Source organism: Apium graveolens, chromosome 2 (genome assembly GCF_009905375.1).
Source record: "Apium graveolens cultivar Ventura chromosome 2, ASM990537v1, whole genome shotgun sequence".
Lineage (NCBI taxonomy): Eukaryota > Viridiplantae > Streptophyta > Magnoliopsida > Apiales > Apiaceae > Apium > Apium graveolens.
The window spans coordinates 239513253-239540316 of NC_133648.1; the positions used below are offsets into that span (position 1 = coordinate 239513253).

Genomic DNA, 27064 nt, shown 5'->3' on the forward strand with positions numbered 1-27064 from the left:
AAGGATCTGTGTCACCACATCTCAAATCAATCTACACAGATTCAACAGTTATATCACTTTCAATTTCAACTTCTTTTCCTTCTTCAACGGATATCACTCATCCGTTGACAAGTGGTTGCTCTTCAACGGATAAGCTTAACAGCAGTTATCCGTTGATAACATCAGTTTCATCTTCAACGGATATTCCACATCCGTTGATAGTCTCTCCACACATAACTGAATCAATTCCAAGTGTAGAAGACATGAATACTGTGCAATCACTCTTAGGATTGAGGGAAGGGAGTGAAAATTTGAGTGAGAGGCTGGGTTGCTCCCAGGCAAAAGGAGAGATTGAGAGCTCAAAAATACATGCTATTTCTTCCAGCATTGCAAAAGTAAGTGAGAGGAGTACCACCTTAGCAGGTGAAGGTGAGGGAGTGAGTTGTGTGAGCCAGGGGGAGCCCCTGATGCAAGAAAATAGAGAAAAAGAGAGAAAGGCAGGTATAGTAGATATAAGGGTGGAACCAGCCATTGCTAGTGAGTCAATGATTGTGGATGATGCTGAAAAGGAAAGACAATTTCAGCAACATTACAAAGCTGTAATTGATAACATTTCCTTGGATGCTGACACTTTTACTCATCCTGTGTCAGCCTATCAAATGTTGGCTGCTCAGGGCAATGAGGAGGCAGAAAAGACACTACATCTAGTACACACAACAGAATCTCTTCAAAGGGATAAAGCTGCTATTAACAAGATGCCTTCTACAGCTGGTGAGCCATCTGAGGAATTTGGAGTAAATTCTGATGATGATGACTCTGTTTCTTTTGATGGAAGCATGAACTTAGGGGGAGATGAAGGCCCTAGTTCAATTCCAAATCTACCTGAATGGGCTTTGACAAAGGAGTATAGATCAGGGGAATTCAATGTCTCCTTAGTCAAACAAATCAACACTATTCAACAGGCCATTCAGAACACTTCACATGCAAGTATCAAGGCTATCCTTCAAGCTCACCTGGACTCACTGCATCTCATGAAGTTGCAGCAAGTAAAGCAGAATCTGAGTATGGATGATCTCAGGAAGGATATTGCTGACTTGAAATCCTACAGTTCTGAAAAATTGGATTCAGTCATGCCCTATGGTACATTGCAGGACTTGGTTTTGAGATTGAAAAAGGAATCAGTTACTGAGAAAAGGCTGGCCAAGTTGGAAGACAGAGTTCAAGTTATTGAAGATTCTGTGGCCACCATTCTTCACAACCAACAATCTCAAACCAGTCTCCTAATGCAGCTGGCAAAAGCACAAGGCTTGACCCCTCTCCTTGATGATAACAAAAAGGGGGAGAGTAAAAGGGAAAGGGAAGGAGAGCCATCTACAAAAATCAAAATATCTAAAGTGCTAGTTCCTGCCATCACTACTTCTCCAATCATTCAAATCAAAGGAAAGCATGATGGAATTGATTTGATTCAGCTAGCAGCAGCTGAAATTCAAGTGAAAGAGCAAAGGAGGAGAATTGATGAAAGGTTGCAACTGTTGTTTGGATCTACACAAGATAAATCAACATCTGCGAAATATAGCACAAAGATTGAACCAATCAACATGGAGCTCAAGCCAGTAGGGAGACATAAGGATGGAGAAGCTTCTTCCAAAGAACTACAAGCTATAATTCTCAAGCCCAATAAAAGATCCAATAAGGACTCTACAAAGAATCCTTTAAAAGAAGTGGACTTTCCTCCTCCAAAAGCTGATGAGAACAAGCTTTTAGGTAGGAGTATTGCTTATCTCAAAGAGACCATGGATGAGGCTGTAAGGAGAAATAGGGCTATTATCTCTAGAGAGGGAAATAGCATATGTGTGATGCAAGGACATCCCAAATTCTCAATAGCCAAGAAGGAAGAAGTCAAGCAACTAAAGGCTGACAAAAGAGCACAAGCAAAGCTTGAACAACAGCTAAAGTCAAGTCAAGTTGAAGAAGAGAAAGGAATTGAAGTCAGGGGTGAAGACAAGATTGCAAACCTAGATGAGGTTTTTGGGAGTATATTTGGTGAGAGTATGGAAGAAAGAGAGGAATGGCAGAAGGGAAACAGAAGAAAGGCCAAGGCACATAGAAGGAGTGAAGATAATACTGAAGTAACCAAATCTATATCTAAACCACTACCTTCCATACCTGAACCTCTTGTTGCTAATCCCACTATAAACATCCATGGTGAACCAATCATTCCAAAAGAGGAACCTATTGATTGGGACACCATCAAATTGCCTACCTTTCTAACCACTCTTCCACTACCAAAGAAACAGAAAAGAAAACCCAAATCTACACCTCCCATAACCTCTAAGAAATTCACTCAAAAACAAAAGCCTAAGCCTAAGCCATCCATTTCTAAAGATGATTATGTTCACATCTATGACATAAAAGAAATTTCAGACATTGAACTCTATCTGGATGAGCTGGAGGATGTAAGAGGAATAGCTGCTTACAGACAGCTACCAGAGAGATTAGTGTTCAGATACAAAGGAGCTGGGGAAAGAACATGGCCTCTCCACAGGATTCTGAATGAAGGCTACTCTACCTTGATTAGAGTCTTTTCAGCTATACAAAAGGATTCTGGCTTTACCAGAACTGCCAAGACTGAAATTCTCAACAAGATTGCCAATATAAGGAAAACTTGGAGGGAGCCCAATGCTTTACCCAGGACTTTACTCATTCAAGAAAGGGGAATTACAATTCACAAATCACCTCATTGGTTGATGGAATTTAGAGATGATAAAGGAGTCAGAAGATTTTTCAGACTTGAAGACCAACTCAAGATTGCCAGCAATGAAACTCTCAAGGAAATGCAATCTAAGTTGGATATCAGTGTTGAAGATGAAGCTGAATTCTTCAGACAACTCCAACTCCAAATTGAGGAAAATGACAAAGGGCTAGGAAAGAAAACCAGGGAACAAAGAAGAAAAAGATGATTTGCTCAGGCTAAAGGAGTATCCTTGGAAATACTGTAAATCTTCAATTTCCTCCTAGTACATACATTTTTGCAGCATTTTCAAATTTCTACTTAGTTTCAATTCATATATCTGTTAAGTGTTTTGTTATCATCAAGTTAACCCTGAATTTATGCCTACAATTCTTATAGACATAAATAGGGGGAGATTGTTAGGAATATATGTGCATTAGTTTGATGATATGTTTAACAAAACACTTAAGTAGAAATTCAGTGTCTGTAGCCTCAACGGATAAGACCACTTTGGCTATCCGTTGATGGTGTAGCTTTACTTAGAAATAAGTCTAGTGTTGTAGCATATTTCAGTTTCTGTATTTAAGATGTAATTCTTAGAAGTTGAGAGAAACTATGTGTCATCTTGACTACTAGAAGATATGCAGATAGGAAGGCCAATTGTAAATATTTCATGCCTTGTAATTTTGTATAAATGAAGTGGTATCAACGGATGACTTAAAGACCTTCAACGGATGAGAAGCTAAGCTTCAACGGATGTCTCTAAAGCTTGAACGGATAACATCCTTCAACGGATGAGTGCATCAACGGATGAAAGCTTCAACGGATGTTCTGTTGATTAACCGTTGATAAGTGGTAGTTGTACCTACAAACAGAGGCACGTGGGTGAACAGAGATAACTGAAATGTGGCATCCTAATTTCAGGAACATCAGAAAAAGCAGCCGTTCTACTCTAGTATAAAGAGACATTAAGTCAACAAAGTACTGGAGTGAACTGGAGAAGAAACAAGTGGAGATCTTACTTTATTATTTTATATATCCTTGTCTTCACTTGTAAACTTGGTAATATATAAACCAAGTAGTAGCTAGTAATTAGATAAGAATTTTTCCAGAGCTGTTTAGAAAAATCTTGAGAGAAAAATTATCTAGTTTGTACTACGATGCAGCTGTGATCAAATTCTTAGATCACAGAATTTCTGAAATACCATCTCTGGTGGAACAACAAATCCACCAGAAAAGTTTTTAAAGGTTTATTGTGTTCTTTACATTTGTGTTTGAATATATATCTGTCTGTATCAGCTTAAAGCAATTCACACACTTGTTCATCTTGAACACACAGTCTTTATAAACTGCTCAAAACTTGAAAAAGTTTTGAGATTTACATTCAACCCCCCTTCTGTAAATCTCATTGTTAGTTCTCTAGAAATAACAAGATGTGGTAGCCTATTTCAGGAACAGCAGAAAAAGCAGCCATTTTTAGTCTGGTTCAAAATGGAAAGTCAACAGATAATTCCATATTACACTGAATAAAAATGGAATAGAAACAAGTGGAGAACTATTTTCTTATTATACTTTATCTTTGTCTTCACTTGTAAACTTGGTGATATATAAACCAAGTAGTAGCTAGTAATTAGATGTGAATTTTCCCTGAGCTGTTTAGAAATATCAAGAGAGAAAATCATCTAGTTTGTACTAGGAAGCAGCTGTGATTTAATTTTGAATCACAGATTTTCTGAAATAACACATCTCTGGTGGAACAACAAATCCACCAGAAAAGTTTTTAAGTTCTTTGTGTTCATTACATTTGTGTTTGAATATATATCTGTCTGCATCAGCTCCAAGCAATTCACACACATTTGATCACTCAAACACTTAGCCTTACAAACTGCTCAAAACTTGAAAAAGTTTTGAGATTTACATTCAACCCCCCCTTCTGTAAATCTCATTGTTAGTCCACTGGGAATAACAATTGGTATCAGAGCAAGCTCTTAACATATAAAGAGTTTAAAGATCTATTCTGCTAACATCATGAGTGCACAGAAGAACTCTCCTGTTACCATCATGAATAGGAAGGATATTGGTGTAAAGATTCCAGTCCTGGAAAAGGATAATTATCATCACTGGAAAGTGAAGATGCATTTACATCTTCTTTCTCAAGATGAAAGCTACATCAACTGTATTGAAAATGGTCCTCACATCCCTCACAAGGTAGCCACAGCTGCTACTACAACAGTTGCTGTTGGACAGTCTATTCCCAAGCCAAGAGCAGAATGGACTATTGAAGACATGGAAGAAATCCGCAAGGATAAGAGAGCCATGAATATTTTGTTTAATGGCTTAGATCAAGATATGTTTGACAATGTCATCAATTGCCAAACTGCAAAGGAAGTTTGGGACACTGTACAAATCATCTGTGAAGGTACTGAGCAGGTCAGAGAGAACAAAATGCAGCTTCTTATTCAACAGTATGAATATTTTCACTTTGAAGAAGGTGAATCATTAAATGATACCTTCAACAGGTTTCAGAAACTGTTGAATGGATTGAAGCTGTATGGTAGAGTGTACCAAGTCAAGGATTTAAACTTAAAATTTCTTAGGTCTCTGCCAAAGGAATGGAAGCCCATGACTGTCTCTTTGAGAAACTCTCAAGATTATAAGAACTTCACACTTGAAAGATTATATGGAATTTTGAAGACTTATGAACTTGAAATGGAGCAGGATGAGCTGTTGTAAAAGGGAAAGAGAAAAGGAGGAACAGTTGCTCTTGTAGCTGACTGTGAGAAGATGGAAGCCAGGAATGAGGAGAAGACAATGCCAAGTCTCAAAGTTGGCACAAGCAAATCAGAATCAAGCAAGGGTAAAGAGCAAGTTGCTGAGGATGAAAACAATTCCAGTCAGGATGAATCTGATGATATTGAAGAACATTTGGCCTTTCTGTCCAGGAGGTTTGTAAAGATGAAGTTCAGGAAAAACACAAAGTTCACTAAGCCAAACAAAAACATGGTGGACAAATCAAAGTTCAAATGTTACAACTGTGGCATTAGTGGACACTTTGCAAGTGAGTGTAGGAAGCCAAATTCTGAGAAAAAGAAATTTGAGCAAGTTGATTACAAAAAGAAGTATTTTGATTTGCTCAAACAAAAGGAAAGGGCATTTCTCACTTAAGATGATTGGGCAGCAGATGGGGCAAACGAAGATGATGATGTGGAATATGTCAACCTAGCCCTGATGGCTAATTCTGATGAAAATGAAACTAGTTCATCAAGCAACCAAGTAATTACTACTGATCTCTCTCAGCTCTCTAAACATGAATGCAATGAAGCCATAAATGATATGATCAATGAATTATATCATTTGCGTGTTTCCCTTAAATCTCTAGCAAAAGAAAACACTAGGATCAAGGAGAATAATGTGTTTTTAAGTGATAGGAATGTTGTGTTAGAGGATCAGGTAATTGAGCTTGAAAAGATAAAACTTAAATGCTTGACTGTTGAGAGTGAACTAGCAGAAGCTGTTAAGAAAGTGGAAATTCTTTCTAAACAGTTAGAAAGTGAGCAAGAGGTAATCAAGGCCTGGAAAACATCTAGGGATGTCAGTGTTCAGATTGCAAAGGTCCAGGGAATTGAATCATTATGTGAGGATGTCTGGATGAAAAACAAAAAGAAGTTAGAATTAATTGATGGATTGTCAACGGATGTAGAATCAACGGATGATGAAAGTTATCCGTTGAAGGAAGAAAAGGAGCATCCGCTGAAGGCTCATCAATTAAAACAGGCAAGTTCTTTTAAAAATAAAAATCTAAATAAAAAGAATGATTCAACTCTCAAGAACTTTGTCAAAGAAGGAGCTAGCACATCCAGAGATGTTAGTAAGGTGAATATAGGACATATGACTTTAGATCAGCTAAAAGATCGACTTAAGTTGGTTGAGGATAAGAAGAAAACTAAAAGAAAATTTAAAAAAAATGGGAAGGTAGGGATTAATAAACACAACAATTACACACCTGATAGGTATGCTCCTAGAAAAAGCTGTGTGCATTGTAAAAGTGTTAATCATCTATCTGATAATTGCAAATCTGTTAAAAATACTCCCATGCCTTCAAATCCCTCCATACCTAACATGTCTATGTCATCTCTGCATGCTATGCCTGTTGTGTCTCACCAGAATCCCCATGCACATTTTGCAAACATGCCATACATTAACAATCCTTATTTTACTGCATTTAGTATGCCTCAAATGCCATACAGTATGCCTATTTGGAATAACATGCTTGCACAACATATGCCTTATCAAATTCAATCAAATGTGTTAAATGATTCTGTGACTAACCCTACACTTCAACCAACCACATCTGAGACCAAGGTTGACCCAAAGTTACCTAAGTCAAAAGATGCAGGAGGAATGAAGTCTAGGAAAAAGACTAACAAGGGTGGACCCAAGGAAACTTGGGTACCAAAATCAACTTGATTGATTTTGTTGTGTGCAGGGACAAGGAAGGAATTTATGGTACTTGGACAGTGGTTGTTCAAGACACATGACAGGAGATTTCACCCTGCTCACAGAGTTTAAGGAGAAAGCTGGCCCTAGCATAACCTTTGGAGATGACAGCAAAGGATTCACTATGGGATATGGCTTGATTTCAAGAGAAAATGTCATTATTGATGAAGTTGCATTGGTTGATGGTCTCAAACACAATTTATTGAGCATCAGTCAACTATGTGACAGAGGGAATACTGTTTCCTTCAATTCTGAAACCTGTATTGCCATAAGTAAAAAGGACAATAAAGTGGTTCTAACTGGAGTTAGAAAAGGGAATGTGTACTTAGCTGATTTCAACTCTACAGATGCAGAATCCATTACTTGTCTTCTCAGCAAAGCAAGCCCAGTTGAAAGTTGGCTATGACACAAGAAGCTGTCCCATTTGAATTTCAAGACAATGAATGATCTAGTCAAAAAGGACTTAGTTAAAGGAATGCCTCTAGTGGAATTCACAAGGGATGGACTGTGTGATGCTTGTCAGAAAGGAAAGCAAAAGAAAGTATCATTCAGTAAGAAGCTTGAATCTGCAATTGATGAACCTCTACAACTTCTACACATGGATCTTTTTGGACCAGTCAATGTATTGTCAATTTCAAGGAAAAGATACTGCCTAGTGATTGTAGATGATTTCTCAAAGTTTTCATGGGTTTATTTTCTTGGATCAAAGGATGAAGCTAGTGAAATCATCATCAATCATATCAAGCAAGTCAACAATCATCCTGATTTCAAAGTAAGGAATATTAGGAGTGACAATGGAACTGAATTCAAGAATTCAACCATGAAGATGTTCTGTGAAGAAAATGGGATCATGCATGAGTTCTCAGCTCCAAGAACTCCACAACAAAATGGTGTGGTGGAAAGGAAGAACAGATCACTAATTGAAGCTGCAAGGACAATGCTTGAGGAGTCAAAACTCCCAACTTATTTTTGGGCTGAGGCTGTTAACTGTGCATGTTACACTCAGAATATTTCTCTAATCAATCAAGCAAAATGCATGACTCCCTATCAATTATTCAAGAGAAGAAAACCAACTTTAAACTTTCTACATGTCTTTGGTTGCAAATGCTACATCTTAAGGAATCAATCTGATCACAAAGGAAAGTTTGATGCAAAGGCTGATGAAGGAATATTTGTTGGTTATTCTGCTGGAAAATCATATAGGGTCTACAATCTAAGAACCAACATTGTCATGGAATCTGTACATGTTGTGTTTGATGATAAAAAGATTGATGGACTAACAGATGAGGGACATCATGAAGGACTCAAATTTGACAATATTGAGATATATTGTGATGATAGTGAAGATGAGAATGATGAAGAAGGCATCTCAAGAAGAAACCAGAGTCTGCCTTTGGATAATGCACAGAATGTTGCATCCGTTGAAAGTCATAATTCAGCTTCCGTTGAAAGAAGCAATGCAGCATCCGTTGAAAGACAAAGTGCATCATCCGTTGAAGTTCATAACGAAGCATCCGTTGATCACAATCTGTCAACGGATAATCAATTCACCTCATCAGTTGATAGAACTCCCAATTCCTTTCAAAGGATCAGCAACTCAGGGGGAGTTTCAACAAATCAACATTCTATCTCACATCATGACAATACTGAGGCAACCTCATCAAGGGCTAATCTACCACCTCAAAGGAAATGGACCAAGAATCACCCTTTTGAACTGATCATTGGTGATGCTACATCAAAAGTACAAACTAGAAGGGCTACTCAAAATGAATGTCTGTATAGTAGCTTTCTATCACAGGAGGAACCTAAGCGAGTGGAAGAAGCTCTTTTGGATCCAGATTGGATTTTAGCAATGCAAGAGGAGCTAAACCAATTTAAGAGGAACAAAGTATGGAAGCTGGTACCCAAGCCAAAGAACAAGAGTTCTATTGACACAAAATGGGTATTCAGAAACAAGATGGATGAAAATGGCATTGTCATAAGGAATAAAGCCAGATTGGTTGCTAAAGGCTACTCTCAACAAGAGGGAATAGATTTTGATGAAACATTTGCTCCAGTTGCCAGACTTGAAGCCATCAGAATCTTTCTAGCCTATGCAGCTAATGCCAATTTCAAAGTCTATCAGATGGTTGTCAAGTGTGCATTTCTAAATGGGGAATTGGAGGAAGAAGTTTATGTAAGCCAACCTCCAGGTTTTGAAGATCCAAATTTTCCAGACCATGTGTATTATTTGTTGAAAGCACTCTATGGACTAAAGCAAGCACCTAGAGCCTGGTATGAGACTTTATCAAAGTTCCTTCTAGATAATCACTTCACAAGAGGTATTGTTGACAAAACTCTCTTCTTTAGAAATGTTAATGGCTCTAAGATACTTGTACAAATTTATGTAGATGCTATTATATTTGGATCTACAGATGATAAACTTTGTAAAAAGTTTGCTAAATTAATGCAAAGTAAATATGAAATGAGCATGATGGGAGAGCTAACTTACTTTCTTGGTTTACAAGTTAAACAAGTTAGTGGTGGAATTTTCATTAGTCAAACTAAATATATTTATGATCTTTTAAAGAAGTTTGACTTAATGGATTGTTCACCTGCAAAAACTCCCATGGCCACTGCCACTAAGCTTGAATTAAACCAGGCTGAAAAGTCTGTGGATATTACAAGTTATAGAGGCATGGTTGGCTCACTTTTATATTTAACTGCTAGTAGACCTGATATTATGTTTTCTACTTGTCTCTGTGCTAGATTTCAAGCTGACCCTAAAGAATCTCACTTAGTGGCTATTAAAAGAATTTTCAGATATCTCAAGGGGACTCCAAATCTAGGAATTTGGTACCCTAGAGAGTCTGGTTTTGATCTAACTGGCTACTCAGATGCAGATTATGCAGGTTGCAAAATAGACAGGAAAAGCACAACAGGCACCTGTCAATTTCTAGGGAACAAGCTTGTATCATGGTTCAGCAAGAAGCAAAATTCTGTTTCCACATCAACAGCTGAAGCTGAGTACATTGCTGTTGGTAGTTGTTGTGCACAAATACTATGGATGAGGAACCAATTATTTGACTATGGTATGACTGTTGACAAAATTCCAATATTTTGTGACAACACGAGTGCCATTGCCATTACTGAAAATCCAGTGCAACACTCAAGAACCAAGCACATTGATATCAAGTACCACTTCATTAGGGAACATGTGATGAAAGGTACAGTGGAACTTCATTTTGTTCCAAGTGAAAAACAGATTGCAGACATATTTACCAAGCCACTTGATGAATCAACATTCACAAGATTAGTAAGTGAGTTAGGTATGCTCAACTATTCATAATCTATGTCATCTATATAATCTATCTTGTAGCCTGAAATGAATTTGCTGCAAGAACAAAGTTGGCTTTAATCAAGATTTATCCTATCAACGGATATTCCCTATCCGTTGAAAGCCAAAATTGTTCTATCAACGGATATTCATTATCCGTTGAAAGACAAATACATTTCTGGTAATTTTATCCTTCAACGGATAAAATGGTGTTGCTCATCAACGGATAACTATTTACCTTATCCGTTGATGTGTCACGTCAGTGAGTCACAATCGTTGATTCTTTTACTCAACCGTTGATACAGATATACAGTGTTGTATGTATTTGTTTTTACGGTAGTTTTCAGAATTTCTACAGTTTTATTTATTCCTGAACGGCTGTCACTTACTTAAAAGTATCATTTAATTATTTTATTTATGTTTTAATTCAAGAAAGTATAAAAGCCCAATTGAATTCTTATTTTCACTTTACGCTTTCTTGCAATTATCATTCTTTTTCTCTCTCAATTCTCAAGTTTTTCTCTGCAACCTCTACTCACAACAATGGCACCAGTAGTCAAAATTATGTCTCAAACAGGATTTGTTTATGAAAAGAATAATTTCATAGTCTTGGTTGAAAAGAATGAAGCCCATTCTGATTATCACAAGATGATGGACTTCATCAAGAACTGCAAACTGAGCTATGCAATGCTGAAAGCCCCAACCATCTACTGTGAAGTGATTGAGGAAATTTGGACAACTGCAGAGTTCAACTCCACAGATATGACTATTGCCTTCTCTCTCAAAGGTAAGGACTATTGCATTAATTGTGATGATATACAATCTTGCTTTAAGTTGCCTGAGAATAATGCCATGACACCACATACTGATAAAGATGTCTCGGCAATGCTAGATTCCATAGGCTATGCTTTTGATTCTGCTAGTTTAGGTAGTATTCAAAAGAAAGGCCTTAGGAAAGAATGGAGCTTTCTTGGAGATGCCTTTATTAAGGTTTTCTCTGGGAAGATTAGCAATTTTGATGCTATCACTTCATCTCTTGTTAATATGCTCTATATGCTAGTTTCTGATAGGTACTTTAATTTTAGCAACTGTGTTATGCTAGAATTAGGTTCCAGATTAGGCAACAAAGCTAATAGACCACATAACATCTACTTTGCTAGATTCTTTATGTTATTGGCTAACCATGTTGCTGAAGGTTTGGTTATATCCAATGAGAATAATAAACTCAAATGCTGGGCACAAGAGAAAAGGGTCCTTGCAGACCTTTTGAGAATGAACCTCAACAGCCAGGTGCCATTGGTATACTTGCCAATCATGAATGCACCACAGGTAAGTGAGGTAAATGTTTCTATAACTCCTACTATTTCCAACCCCAATGTTTCTTTGCCTTCTAGTATGGCTATGAAACCTGTGTCTTTGTCCAAACAGGCTCCTACCAAAGCCACCAAATCTAAAGTTTCCAAAGTCAAGTCAAAGAAACCTACCTCTGTTGTTTCTCAAAAGACAACAGTTGTAACAACTACCATAAACCCTGAAGGGAGTGAACAGGGTGTGAGTGGTGAGGGGAGGGGTGAACATCAAAAAGCCCCCCAGGATAAGGTGGGAGAGGTGAGTGGTACCCAAACCAGCCAAGCCACAGTCTCTCAAAAGACTGTGGTGGTTCAAAAGGAGTCCAGCACATCCCTAGTTGCATCCTCCCAAAAGGTTGTAACTATTGAAAATAGTCCCCAACCAGGGACACAGAACAAAAGAGGGAGGGACACTGAAGCCACACATTCACCATTTAAAGCCTTTTCAAGGAAGAAGAAGGCCAAGACCCTAGTTTCCACACAAGGGACACACACAGCACAGATACATCCACCAATATCTGTGCCTTCTCAAATTCAGCTTGATGTGATTCCAGCAAATGTGGAATCACAGCCCCATTCTCTCAATATAGAAACACACCATTCATCAAACTCTCCAACACCCTCTCTGGATGTGGATATGATATTCACATCAATTCCTGATTCTCCCTCATTAAAACTCAGGGAGGAGCCTCACTCAAAACCTGGTGATCATCATCTTTTAGATGATTTGTTGGATCATCAGCCAATTCTTTCAGATGTAGTTGCAGAATCTGTGTCACCATACTTAAAATCAATCCACACAGATTCAACAATTATGTCACTTTCTATATCTACATCTTTTCCTTCTTCAACGGATATCTCTCATCCGTTGACAAGTGGTTGTTCTTCAACGGATAAGCTTAACAGCAGTTATCCGTTGATACCATCAGTTTCCACTTCAACGGATACTCCCTATCCGTTGATGGCCTCTACACACTTAACAGAAACAATTCCAACTGTAGAGGACATGGCAACTGTACAATCACTTTTAGGCTTGAGGGAAGGGAGTGATGTTTTGAGTGAGAGGCTGGGTTGCTCCCAGGCAAAAGGAGAGGTTGAGAGTCACCAAATGCATGCTATTTCTTCCAGCATGGCAAAAGTAAGTAAGAGGAGTGCCACCTTAGAAGGTGAAGGTGAGGGTGTGAGGGTGTGTGTGAGCCAGGGGGAGCCCCTGATGCAAGAACAGAGAGAAATTTAGAGAAAGGCAGGTACAGAAGCTATAAGGGTGGATCCAGCCATTGCTAGTGAGTTAATGAAAGTGGATGATGCAGATAAGGAAAGACAATTTCAGCAACATTACAAAGCTGTCATTGATAACATTTCCTTGGATGCTGACACTTTTACTCACCCTGTTTCAGCCTTTCAATTTTTGGCTGCTCAGGGCAATGTGGAGGCAGAACAGACACTACACATTGTACACACTTCAGAATCTCTTCTCAGAGACAAAGCTGCTGTCAACAGGCTGCCTTCTCAAGCTGGTGAGCCATCTGAAGAATTTGGAGTAAATTCTAATGATGATGACTCTAATTCTTTGAATGAGAGCATGAACTTAGGGGGAGTAGAAGGCCCAAGTTCTGCTCCTGCTCTTCCTGAATGGGCACTGGCCAAATCACCAACACCAGGAGAATTTGGTGTCACTTTGGTCAGACAAGTCATGACAATTCAGAAGGCCTTTCAGGAGACTCAAGATGCTGGTACCAAGGCAATTCTTCAAGCTCATCTGGAATCTCTGCATCTCTTGCAGTTGCAGCATTACCAGCAAAATCTAAGTGTGGATGAGCTCAAGCAGGACATTGCTGATCTGAAATCCTACAATGCTGAGAAATTGGATTCAGTTATACCCTATGGTACTATGCAAGATTTGTTGGGGAGACTGAGGAAAGCATCTGATGCTGACAAGAGGCTGGCCAGATTGGAAGATAGGGTTCAAATCATTGAAGACTCTATGGTCACCATTCTTCAGAATCAACAAACTCAAACAAATCTACTCATGCAGCTGGCAAAAGCACAAGGCTTGACCCCTACCCTTGATGATAACAAAAGGGGGAGAATAAAGGGGAAGGGGAAGGAGAGCCATCTACAACAGTTCAGATTTCTCAAGTGCTAGTTCCTGTCATCACAACTTCTCCACCAATTCAAGTCAAAAGAAAGCTAGATGGAATTGATCTAATCCAGATAGCAGCAGCTGAATTGCAAGTCAAAGAGCAAAGGAAGAAGATTGATGAAAAGATGCAACTAATATTTGGTTCTACAACTTCTCAATCATAATCTGTGAAGCATAGCACAAAAGTGGAATCAATTATTATGGAACTCAAGCCAGTAGGGAGGCATAAGGATGGAGAAACTTCTTCCAAAGATCTGCAACCTATGGTTCTCAAGCCCAACAACAGCTTCAACAAGGACTCTACAAAGAACCCTCTAAGCCTTGCTCAAATTAAAGGAGTGGATTTTCCTCTTCCAAAGCCTGATGAAGACAAGCTTTTGGGTAGAAGTATCATAAAGCTCAAAGAGAACATGGATGAGGCTGTAAGAAGGAACATGGCTGTTATCTTTAGAGAGGGAAAGAGCATCTATGTGATGCAAGGACATCCCAAATTCTCAATAGCCAAGAGGGAAGAAACCAAGAGGTTGAAGGAAGAAGCCAAATAGCTAAAGGCTAACAAAAGAGCACAAGCAAAGCTTGAAAAACAGCTAAAGTTAAGTCAGGCTGAAGAACAGAAAGAAATTGAAGACAAAGGTAAAGATAGAGCTATGGGGGACATGGTTGGTACTGAGATGGAGGAAAAAAGTAAGGAAGAATGGTAGAAAGGGAATAGAAAGAAGGTCAATGCAAAGAGAAAGATGGTAGATGAGACTGAAGAAAACCAATCAATATCCAAACCACTACCCACTATTCCTGAACCCATTGTGTCTGACCCCTTCATAAACATTCATGGTGAACCAATCATTCCTAAGGAGGAACCAATTGATTGGGACACCATCAAATTGCCCACCTTCCTAACCTCTTTTACACCATCAAAGAAGCAGAAAAGAAGAATCAAATCAACACCCTCTAAAGCCTCAATCAAATTCACACAGAAGCCTAAACCTCAAACCTCCAAAGATGATTATGTTCACATCTGTGACATAAAAGAATTTTCAGACATTGAACTCTATCTGGATGAGCTGGAGGATGTAAGGGGAATAGCTGCCTACAGATAGCTACCAGAAAGACTAGTGTTCAAATACAAAGGAGCTGGGGAAAGAACATGGCCTCTTCACAGAATTCTGAATGAAGGCTACTCTACCTTGATTAGAGTCTACTCAGCCATACAAAAGGATTCTGGCTTTACCAGGACTGCCAGGACTGAGATTCTCAACAAGATTGCCAACATAAGGAAAACTTGGAGGGAGCCCAATGCCTTGCCTAGAACTTTACTCATTCAAGAGAGAGGTATTACAATTCACAAATCACCTCATTGGTTGATGGAGTTCAGAGACAATAAAGGAGTCAGAAGATTTTTCAGAATTGAAGATCAGCTAAAGATTGCCAGTAATGAAACTCTCAAGGATATGCAGTCTAAGTTAGATATCAATGAAGAAGATGAAGTTGAATTCTACAGACAACTTCAACTTCAAATAGAGGAGAATGACAGGAGGCTAGGAAAGAAAACCAGGGATCAAAGGAAAAGAAAGTAATTTGCTCAGGCTAAAGGAGCACCCTTGGAAACAATGTATTTCTTCAATTTCATCTCAGCATATACACTTTTGTAGCACTTTTGAATTTCTGCTTTGTTACAGTTTATATATTTGTTAAGTGTTTTGTTATTATCAAGTTAAACCCAAATTTATGCCTACAGTTCTAGTAGACATAAATAGGGGGAGATTGTTAGGAATATGTGTATTAGTTTGATGATAAGTTAAGCAAAACACTTAAGTAGAAATCTAGTGTTTGTAGCCTCAACGGATAAGACCATCTTGGCTATCCGTTGAAGGAGTAACCTTACTTAGCAATAAGTTTGTTATTGTAGCACATTTCACTCTCTGGTTTCAAGCTGTAATTCTTAGATGTTGTTAGGAAATAATCAGTCATGTTGACTACTAATGGATGTACAAATAGGAGGGCTAATTGTAAATATTTCATGCCTTGTAATTTTGTATAAGTGAAGAAGTGTCAACGGATATTGAAGACCTTCAACGGATAAGAAACAAAGCTTCAACGGATGTCTCTAATGCTTCAACGGATAATATCCATCAACGGATAAGTGCTTCAACGGATAAAGCTTCAACTGCTAGAACATCAACGGATAAAGCCATCAACGGATGAAAGCTTCAACGGATGCTCAGTCTCATAGCAGTTGATAGTGACAGTTAACAAAGCTGACAGAGGCACATGGATTGACAGAGATGTGGTAGCCTATTTCAGGAACAGCAGAAAAAGCAGTCGTTTTAGTCTGGTTCAAAATGGAAAGTCAACAGATAATTCCATATTACACTGGATAAAAATGGAATAGAAACAAGTGGAGAACTATTTTCTTATTATACTTTATCTTTGTCTTCACTTGTAAACTTGGTGATATATAAACCAAGTAGTAGCTAGTAATTAGATGTGAATTTTCCCTGAGCTGTTTAGAAATATCAAGAGAGAAAATCATCTAGTTTGTACTAGGAAGCAGCTGTGATTTAATTTTGAATCACAGATTTTCTGAAATAACACATCTCTGGTGGAACAACAAATCCACCAGAAAAGTTTTTAAGTTCTTTGTGTTCATTACATTTATGTTTGAATATATATCTGTCTGCATCAGCTCCAAGAAATTCACACATATTTGATCACTCAAACACTTAGCCTTACAAACTGCTCAAAACTTGAAAAAGTTTTGAGATTTACATTCAACCCCCCCTTCTGTAAATCTCATTGTTAGTCCACTGGGAATAACAGATTCACACTGGAGGTATATGGGAGAGGAAACCCGTCTATTACTTCATGGATCCCTACTTCATGGTACTTGGGAAAGGACATGTGAAGAAATTCAGAAAAGCATCAAGGATCGGTGGAGATACATTGCAGAGGGCATGGAATAAAGCATTACGTAGTTTTACTGATTTTGCCACTGCTACTGTTGGTCCTCCTATTCTCGAGGCAGACTACATATTCATCCCCTGTTGTGTCAGAGATATGCATTGGGTTTTGTTCATGTTCGGTACTAGATGATTTGAAGGTCTTATCATAGATTCAATGAATGATGAGCCGGATTATCGTGAGGATATACAAGTGGTGGTATGTTCTTTTACTTGTCTACTATTACTGTCTTATATATAGTCCTTGTCAATTGTATATTGTATTCATTCTTGGATCATAATTTCATTGCAGTCATGGTTGTTGTCGAGGTTATTGCATATGATACATCCAGTCGATAGGCGTGACCCTACTTCAGCTGAGTACCTAGCTCTACCGTCCAGACCAAAGCAACGAAACTCCAATGATTGCGGTGTTTATATGATGAAATATATGGACTACTTCACACAAGGATATGACTTAGCCGAGGTACCGAATTGGTCGCAAGAGGAGGTGGATACCTTTAGGTATCAAATAGCAGGGAGCTTCTGCTAGGGAAGGCAAGGGGGATTCCCGGTATTCGTATGCGTAGACGTCACGAAGCTTCATAGTACTTATGTGGTTGGATTTCATTTCGTATGTAGTTGGATTTCATTTGATTTTAGGTTGTCGGATTACGCACTTGGATTTCATTTGATTTTAGGTTGTCGGATTACGTACTTGGATTTCATTTGATTTTAGGTGGTCGGATTACGTACTTGGATTTCATTTGATTTTATATTGTCCGGTTTTATTTGGGTTTTTTTTGTTTAATTTAGGTGGATTTTGGTGGATTTTGGATTGTTTTGGATTTTGGAGGATTGTTGTTAATAATTTTTGGTGAATTATGCTGAATTTTGGAGGATTGTAAGTGTGGGATTTTGTTGGCAATTTGTGCAGGTTGGTTGTCTGTATACAGTCTGCGGAAAAAAAATTCCCCGCCCAACCGCGGAAAATTTCCGCGGTCCCTCTTCAGCCTTCCACGGTCTGTCCCTTTGGTTTTTTCCACAAAAAACAGAGCATAAACATAGTAATGCTTGCAAAGCTTCTGTTGAAATTTCTTAAATTTTGGAAGTTGGTCCTAAACTAACTTCCAAAAATCTAAACCACTCTCAAAAGTCTTAAAATATGGTAATGAGTGATTTAAAAAAAATCAATTTTTACATTAAATTGAAAATTCCTTAAAAAGTCAACAAAAGTCAACATTTTGTCCAAATGTTAAAAAATTTTTTTTAATACATTTCATAACAATTTCTAATGTATAGTTCGACTTGTAAATTTTAATTTTCAATCTCAAATTTATAGGTACACTTTCAATCTCAAATTTCATACTTGAATTCATAGAAAATACATAATTGCCGCTCAAATTCAATGAAAATTATAAAATACATAGGTTCGAATGAAATTTACACGATCAATACAATCCACTAAATTTTACGAAATATATTGATCCTAAAAAAAATACCTAGTATATTAGAAAGACCACCGGATAACCGGTGTTGAGCAACTCCTTGCGTAGTATCCACGAAGCATGCAATATGGTGGAGAACAAGTACACAACCATCACAGATATGCCCTTCCGTAAGTTTCCACGGGTGTAATATCCGGGAAAATTATGTGAATATTTTATGCTAATTAAATAAATATTGTGTGTTTATAAAAGTTAAAATGATTATTTCCATGATGTTATGTGTTATAACTGTTGTTTGTGTCCCCGTGTGGACCAGAAAACTTTTTGATTGGTTAATATGTGTTCAAATTGCATTTATATGAATCGATCTGCAATCTGGACTCGTATTAATTTGCGTTTTTATTGAGGTACTCGTTTTATCTGGTTTTATGTGCAGTTGAATGTATTTTACGTGTTTTCGTGGTTCTCTAATAATTTAGGAGTCGTTTCTGTTTTTCAAAAATTAACGGACCGGTCCCCCACCGGGACGTCAAAGCCCACAAAATTCGTATTTTCATTTATTATAAAATCATATGTATTTCAAATACCCATAATTTTTGCATTTTTGAATTATTCGAAATTTTTGGGGAATTTTGATATAAATTTTATATTTAAGTGTTTTTAAAGTTATTCCCCGTAAATTATTAATTTTGTGCTTTTATTTTAAAATGTGAGATCTAGTATTGATTTATGATTTATCGGGATAAGTTACTGAGCATAAATATCCTCAGTGTTTATCTATATGATTTAATAAAAATCAGAAACCAAAACAGATAAACACAGTCTTCTTCCTTATCTGATAGTCTCGAAAGTATATTTCAAGGGAAGAAATTTTTGATCGGATTACATACCTGTTTGTATTGATATTGATACCGGATTAAAGTTATGTCAGAGATAAACAAATCGATACCAGAATCATATATTAAGGTTGAGTTTTCTGATTCGAACTTTGTTCGTCGGAATCGATGAATTTCGAATTCATTATTATGTGTTACCTTGATTGTTTTGATGTTAGAATAAGCTTTCCTATTGAATTTGGAGTGGAATCATGTATTTGCTTGTATCAATCGATTCCTGAAAGCATATATTCGAGTTTTTGGTTTTTACTCTTTTTATTTTTAATTTCTCCAAGTGATACGTGTTGTGATTGTTGATTATGAATATATAAACGTGTTTGTATGATTCTCAGCCTTGATTTGAGATATTGTTTGTTGAATTTGGGTAAGAAACGAGTTGTTTCTTGTTTTCGTCGGAAAACCGCAAAGAACACCGCTGTTCTTCGTTTCTGGGTTGATTGTTTCGCCGGGAATGGTGTTCAGGTGGGGGTATGATGTCGTTGCTGTGAGTCTGGACTGTGGGAGTTGTTGGGAGTTGATTGGCTTCAGAAACGAAGTCGATTGACCGAAATTTGGGATGGGATGGTGGCTGACCGGAAACGGCGAGGGTCGCCGGTTTCTGGGTTCATCCCCAGATTCCGGCCACCTTCAACCATTATCCGGGCATCCCCACCAACCGCCTCCCCCGTTTGATCTGAATTCCGTTATGCCTGTTCTAATTTTTATGTTTCTGTATTTTCTGTTTTAATATTAAATCAAAATTCATTTCTGTTTTTAAAAATTATTTATTTTATTTTCAAAAATCATTTACTAATTATTTATAGTTCCAATTTTTTTTATCATTTTAAATTCCAAAAATTATTTCTTTAATTATTTTAAAAAATCCATATTTATTTTAATTATCTATAATTTGTTTCAATTAATTATTTATAGATTTAATTAATCGGTTAATTTATTTAATCAATTAATTTTATTTATAAATAGTTAAATAAAATATAATTATTTATATTTAATTCAAATGATTCCTAAAAATTGTTTTTAAGCTTTTAAAAATTATATTTTGGTATTTATAAATCAATTAATGTTATTATTAATTGATTTATTTCCATTTAATCTTATTTTATTCATAATAAATGAACCGTTCGTCCGTTTAATACGGAACGAACGCGTACAGACTCAGAAAAATATTACGCTTTCAATAAAAATACTTTTGAGACCTAATTTCTTTTGTATTGCAATGTCATTTGATTTGTTAGTCCTTCTGAGTCGGTATCTGATCGGTAAACACTGTTATTGACCTGAATTCAGTTCTGAACGTACTGAGACCTATGTTTTGACAATATAACTTATGTGTTATATGAAATATGTGATTTCGTGCTATATGAATAACATGAGTACGTGTTACGTGATATGCATGATATATGTTTACAGTTTTGAAATGCCATGATTAGTTATAAACGATCGGGTAGATGCCAAGACGTATCGTTACGTCGATTGAGTTTGGTTTTGTCAATAAAGATAGTCCTTTTGTTTATAGAATCGAGTTGCAAGAGGTGCAGTCCAGTATTAGACGGAGTCAATAGCCAATAATTATAAGCCAGGGTTTTAGTGAAAGGTTTTCAAGCATACCAGGAAAGTATCCTTTACTTCACTTATCGTTCAAGTGATATTATCATAAATCCTATTTTACAAATATTCCTCAGTTTTCTTATGGTGTAATTGCAAATACATATACATTCACTTATTGTTCAAGTGATACTTACTCTGAACTCTAATATACAAGTTTCTATACTATTCTAAGTTCAGAATAGTTAAACGTTTTATATTTTGCTACAAATTACTCTATACAGTGAAACTTTGAGTTGAGATTAGCGAATGACTAATTGTTCTAGTTATTTCTCCATCGGTTGTTGAGATAACCCTGGACCATGAGAAACAGAGAGTTATGTTGTTAAGGATGTCGTTTGATTTGACTCCTTTGATTAAAAATTGTTTTTATGGATTTGATGGTTGCGTAAGAGGCCGTGGCGGCGGTTCAGTTTGAGCTATGTATTATACAAGATATAATACCTTGCTAGGCCGATATGTGCCTTGGGTACCCTTTGTTTAGTTGGATATACTTCGGCATATCGGTGTTGCTCCGCGGCTTATCACCGGTGGCAACACACCATCGTTCGAGGATTCTAATCCAAAACAAAAAGATATATATAAAAAAATTGTTTATTATCAAAATTTATATCAGTTTTGATATTGTTCAGGTACTGTTGTTTGGTTCTGTTCATCAGATATATTTTTGTTGTTGTTGTTTTAAATTATAAGCTATATACTGCTTGCTGAGCATTTCTTTCGCTCATACTTGTTTATTATTCTGATTCTTTCATCTAGGCCAGAGCAGGCTTGAGTACCAAGTTTGATCAAAATTCGAGTGCTTGTAAATAGTGTGGTATGTTTTTCAGGTAGACTGTTTGGGACGTTGAATAGTCTAGAGGTTTGTAATAAAATTTAGAAAGTTTGTAAAACTAATTAGACTTACGGTTTGTAATAAAGACTTGGTTTATATTAGTGCCTGTTCCATACTATAACCTGTGATCGATCCAGTTGCATGCAAGGGGTCATATTTACTATTTTATTCCGTTGTGTTTATTATATTATGGTTTATTGGTTAGTGACCCCCAAATCTAGGCCCTGGGTTTGGAGGGCGTCACAACGGGTAAGGGTTGGAGTCGTTCCAAATGGTAAAGGAAATCGTATTCGAGCCATCGTAGAGACGAAATCTTGCAAATCATGTCCCACGTTCCCTCTCCGTCCCTCTCGTTAGGTGTGAAACCCAACCCTTCACATATTCAATGAGCATTTGGTCCATATTACAACCCTCACGAGGCCTCAAGTTTACAATATCGACAATCTGATCACATTTAACAAGCTTACCGCCATTCCATCCGGATTTTTTCCATTTTCCATCGGGCGTGTTGTTGCCCAAATTCAAGATCGGAAGGAAGTACGGATCCGGATGAGAATTCACCAATCTCCACGGTTCAATACCCTCCATCCAATTGTATGCCTCGATCCAATTTTTGGCCCTATAAGCCTCCTGATCGGGTGGGTATAAGTCTGTTTCCTCTTCCTCCACATGGGGTGGCTCGTCATTGTCCACAAAGGGAATCAACTCGGCACATACATCTTCCATCTCACTAAAAGTTAGTGAGACCACATCTTCCTCGTCATTGTCCTCATACCACGATTCATTTGGTAGGGAGTCCGAGAATGTGTTGCTAACGTGGGAAACCGAATCACAACTATGATCGGAGTTGTTGTCACCACTATACTCGCTAGTCATGTTACCTATCACAATAAAACACAATTATATGATAATAATTGGAAATTATATGACAATAAAACATAATAAAAAAGAAAGAAATGTTAAATACTAAAAATTCAAATTCATTAAATGATTACAACATTCGGTTACAAATGCTACATTACTAATTATATTACAATTCTTGAGCATTTTTAAGATCTTCTAGTCTACTAGCACGCTTTCTTTTATCATGGCCTTCCATTTGACAATAAGTGCACTTTCTTGGTGGCTTCTCCTTTTTACCAATCGATTCTATGGGACTTTTGAAACGAACATCCTTTTTCCTCCCTTTAGTTTGGGACATAATAGGGTCAAGAATTAGTTCTTCATGAGCACTTGCATTTAGAGCATGAGAATTGCTTTCAAAAGATTTAATTCCATCAACGTTCATTCTTTCGAGAATTGGTATTTCTCGATTCATCACTCCAACGGCATAATTATACCGTTCCTTGGATACAATGATACTTTGACAAAAAATCATGGTTAACATTGTCATGCTATTAAATCAATCGGTTGAGGTCATCTCATGACTTTGTCCAACATCCAAATCGTAAGGCAACAAACCATCAACTCTATTGGCATGCATTGTCCACCTCGAGTTTATGTAATACGGGGGAATTTCCGAAACCCGTTTCTTAGTGAAGACCGCCAATATGTGTCTACAAGGTAGCCCCGAATGTTCAAGCATTATACACGTACACATTCCCAAAAAGCTTGCTTTCTCGAATGCCACAAAATAAACATTTATTCTCGTAGGCTCAGACATGGGCCTATAACAACTATAGTACATATAAACATCCCCCATTCTCTCCCCTTCTTCACTAGCTCGTCAGTCTTTTTCAACAAAGTATTTTGAAGACTCAACCAATTCATCTTGAAATCTTCTAAACATTTCCTTAATGTAAATACAAGAAGCATGATACTCCAATGTCGTATGCAATTTTATGGGATGTTTTAGATTAATGGAGACATAATCTTCTTCCTTCTCCCTCATGAATTGCTTTGCCAATGCTTTTTGGACATTTTCAATGAATTCCTTCAAACCCGTTGCCGAACTCACATACTTATCAAAGAAAGAATTCATCCCCTCACTCCTCGATATACTATTTTGAAATGCCGAAAATGTGTTTCTAGTATATGCAAGAATCCACTTGCGCTTCAACTCATATAACCCATTTAACCATTTATGCTCTTGCAAGTGATACTTTTCCACAAACGACGCCCATCTAGCCTTAAAAATACATTCGGTGAGAGATTTATAAATACAATGGTTGAAGTCTGTCTTGAATTCCGGAAAAGCTGAATAATAATGAGCTAATTTCTCGGGGAATTTTTTACTAATGTACCAAGAACACAATAAATGGGTAGTATTCGGGAGTACAACCGCAATAGCGCTTGCCATGGCTTGATCTTGATCTGTGATTATAGTCAATGGAGGCTTATTCCCCACATCTTCAAGTCAAGTATGAAGAATCCACTCAAAAGTCGTCGTGTATTCATCTCGCATCAATACAAACCCGAAAATAACCGATTGATAATGATGATTGACTCCGATAAATGGGACAAATGGCATTGCATATCTATTTGTCCGATAAGTGGTATCAAAAGCCACAACATCGCCAAAATTTTGGTAGGCCGTTATACATCTCGGATCAATCCATACTAGACACTTCAAAAGATTTTCTTCATCAACTTCGGTCCTAATAAAATATTTAGAACCACTTTCTTCATTCAACCTATGCAACAAGTCCAACCCCGCTTGGGCGTCACTAATCTCAAACCTTTTCTTCCTCTCGTCTCTTAACACATTCCTAACATGTTGAACATTGAAACCAACTTTATCATTACATCCATAAATATTACCAATCACATTCATCACTTGACAATTACGAACCCCCGAACCATAAAGCATTTTAATCAAACTACGGGTCACGGTGTTGACATGTCTTTCGTGTTGTACCAAATTCATCTTACTAGGGGAAACAAGACCGTGGTTGTGTGCCAATTCAAGGCTAGTTACCTCCCAAAGACGTTTTTTCTTTTGATAATTGACATACATCCTCACCTTGCACTCACTTTTAGGAAGAACCTCTCTACGCAGTTTATTTTGACTACTCTCGGCGATGACACTTTTTCCATAAAGCCTACAAACATATAAACGACCATATATCTTGTTGTCTTTATTACGATGACTCGCCTGAATTTTAATAGCAAATCCATTTCGTAAAGCATAAGCCCTAAAAAAATGACCGGCCTCATCCATACTTTAAAAATTTTGATTCAAAATTATCACTATCATCTTTATCCTCACCCTCAACATTATCACTATCATTTTCAACCTCATTTTCATCATTTTCATCTTCAACATCAACCAAATCGTCATCTAAATTAATAAATTTCTCATTTCTATCTACAAAATCATCATCTTCAACATATATAGGGTTTTAGGTTCTTCACTAGTATTTAAATCATCAAGATGTAAACTATGATCAATAGCCTCTTTTTTTTTATTTTGACGTTTATGACGAAATATACGAGCAAATAATTTATCCGCCATGAAAATGTGAAATTTAAGACAAGAAATATACCTTGAATTGATAAAAGTACTTGAATTTCTTGATGAAAATGCCCCAAAATCACCTAATTTGGTCACTTGGAGAGTATAATTTTTGTTGTGAAAAAAACTGTTTTTTTTTGTGTGGTATAGGGGGGCTGTTGGGTTGCTGGGGATAAGGGGCAAGCTTACCAACCGCGGAAAATTTCAGCGGTTCCTTCTGCCAACCGCGGAAATTTTCCGCGGTCCGTCTGTGATCTCAGCCCTTTATTCCCCCATCCAACAGCTACAAATGTGTTTGTTATAAAACGGTCTACAACAAACGGTTGTTGTAGACCGTTCCCCTTTTTTTTAACATCAAGTGAGTTATACTATGTACAATGTCCTGTGTTTGATGGGTCAATGCAACTTCACAAATATAGCTATACTTCGTTCTACAAAATTTATTATTTATTCGTTTATAAGTCCGTAAATATATATTGATTAGTGTCTGTCGACTCAGTTTACTAGCCAAATTTACAACTTATAAGTTGTTAATTTGAATGTTAACAACGACGTATTTTTTCATAATTTATTTTGATTTTTTGCTTTTTTATTAAATTTTTGTTTTAAAAATTTATGTTTTACGTGTATTTCGAATTTAAAATTTATGAATTAAGATAATTGTATTTAAAATTTATTTATTTTAATTCATTTTAGTAAAAAAAATTATAACATTTAATCAAACACTTATTTAACTTATAAATATTTATCTATATATTACTTATAAATCCCTTATTTATTTAAAATAATAAATTACCTATTTTCAAATTTCCTAAATCGGCATGTTGTGTACTTTAACGGTGTTCGGGTTATTACAGGGGAGCCTAATTTTACTTAAGTTAAGCGACCCAGCCACATCTTTCTTAATTAGAGATGTATAAGCGCTGATAAATAATGTGAGTTCCCAGATTCACAAAATTTATTAGTAGTAGTAAACTTAAGTCCATTTACAAAAAATTATGCATACGTATGACTATAACAATCAATCACTAAATCCAGCCTTATTATGATGAGATATATTCCTTATTATTATTATTATTATTATTATTATTATTATTATTATTATTATTATTATTATTATTATTATTATTATCGTTTTGATGTTGATAGTCTATCGGCATGTAAGATAAAATTTGAGAACTTAATAAAAGTGTGTAAATATAATGTAATTTATGTCTTGACTCATAAGATAAAATTTGAGAATAAAATAAATACGGATGATGTACCATATCAATATATTCTTGATGCACGCTAGTGAAGGTATACAATTTTTACATAGATAACGGTATTAAGGTAATTTACTAAATAATAAAAAACCAACATAGACCCAGTCATAACCCATTTCTAATCTTAATTCATTCTCTAGCTATCTTCGATAAGGAAAGATTTTGAATTACCTCCCTCCCTCTCTCTCTAATTCAACTGTAATGCAATGATCAAGCAAATTAGCAAATTCTATGGAGGAGAAGATTACACTTTCCTTTTTTTCATGTTGTTTCAAAATTTCAATTTTCATTTTACTCCTCCCACATGACTAATCTTTGATTGTTACCGCTGTTGTGGTCAAATTATTTCAAACATGGAATATGGAGAACCTCCACCGTCAAAGTCCAAGAAAGGTATGTATCCTATTGTGTTTATATCTTAATATTTAAACCTTGAGATGTACTGGCATTTGCTACCATATTTCAATTTACTTCAGGTCGGAAAAGGAATATGATTGAATCCGGCACGGGGGCATCATGTGGTGTATCTCTGAACTTATAATAAATCTTTTATGCTTTTGTTTTTCAAATAGTTGATAGTTGATATTTGATTCTTATATTTAAACAAGTT

At 36.6% G+C, this 27064-nt stretch overlaps 1 protein-coding gene across 1 annotated transcript; it reads right to left on the bottom strand.

Annotated features, from left to right (window-relative positions):
* Positions 1–23461: 23461 nt before the first annotated feature.
* LOC141698189 (protein FAR1-RELATED SEQUENCE 5-like) lies at positions 23462–26744 on the bottom strand. Its single transcript, XM_074502838.1, has 7 exons — positions 26626–26744; positions 26455–26479; positions 25383–25530; positions 24898–25042; positions 24150–24776; positions 23979–24048; positions 23462–23863 (listed from the first exon to the last, which is right to left on the bottom strand). The coding sequence occupies exons 1-7, from the start codon at positions 26742–26744 to the stop codon at positions 23462–23464; spliced, it is 1536 nt and encodes a 511-aa protein (XP_074358939.1).
* Positions 26745–27064: the final 320 nt, after the last annotated feature.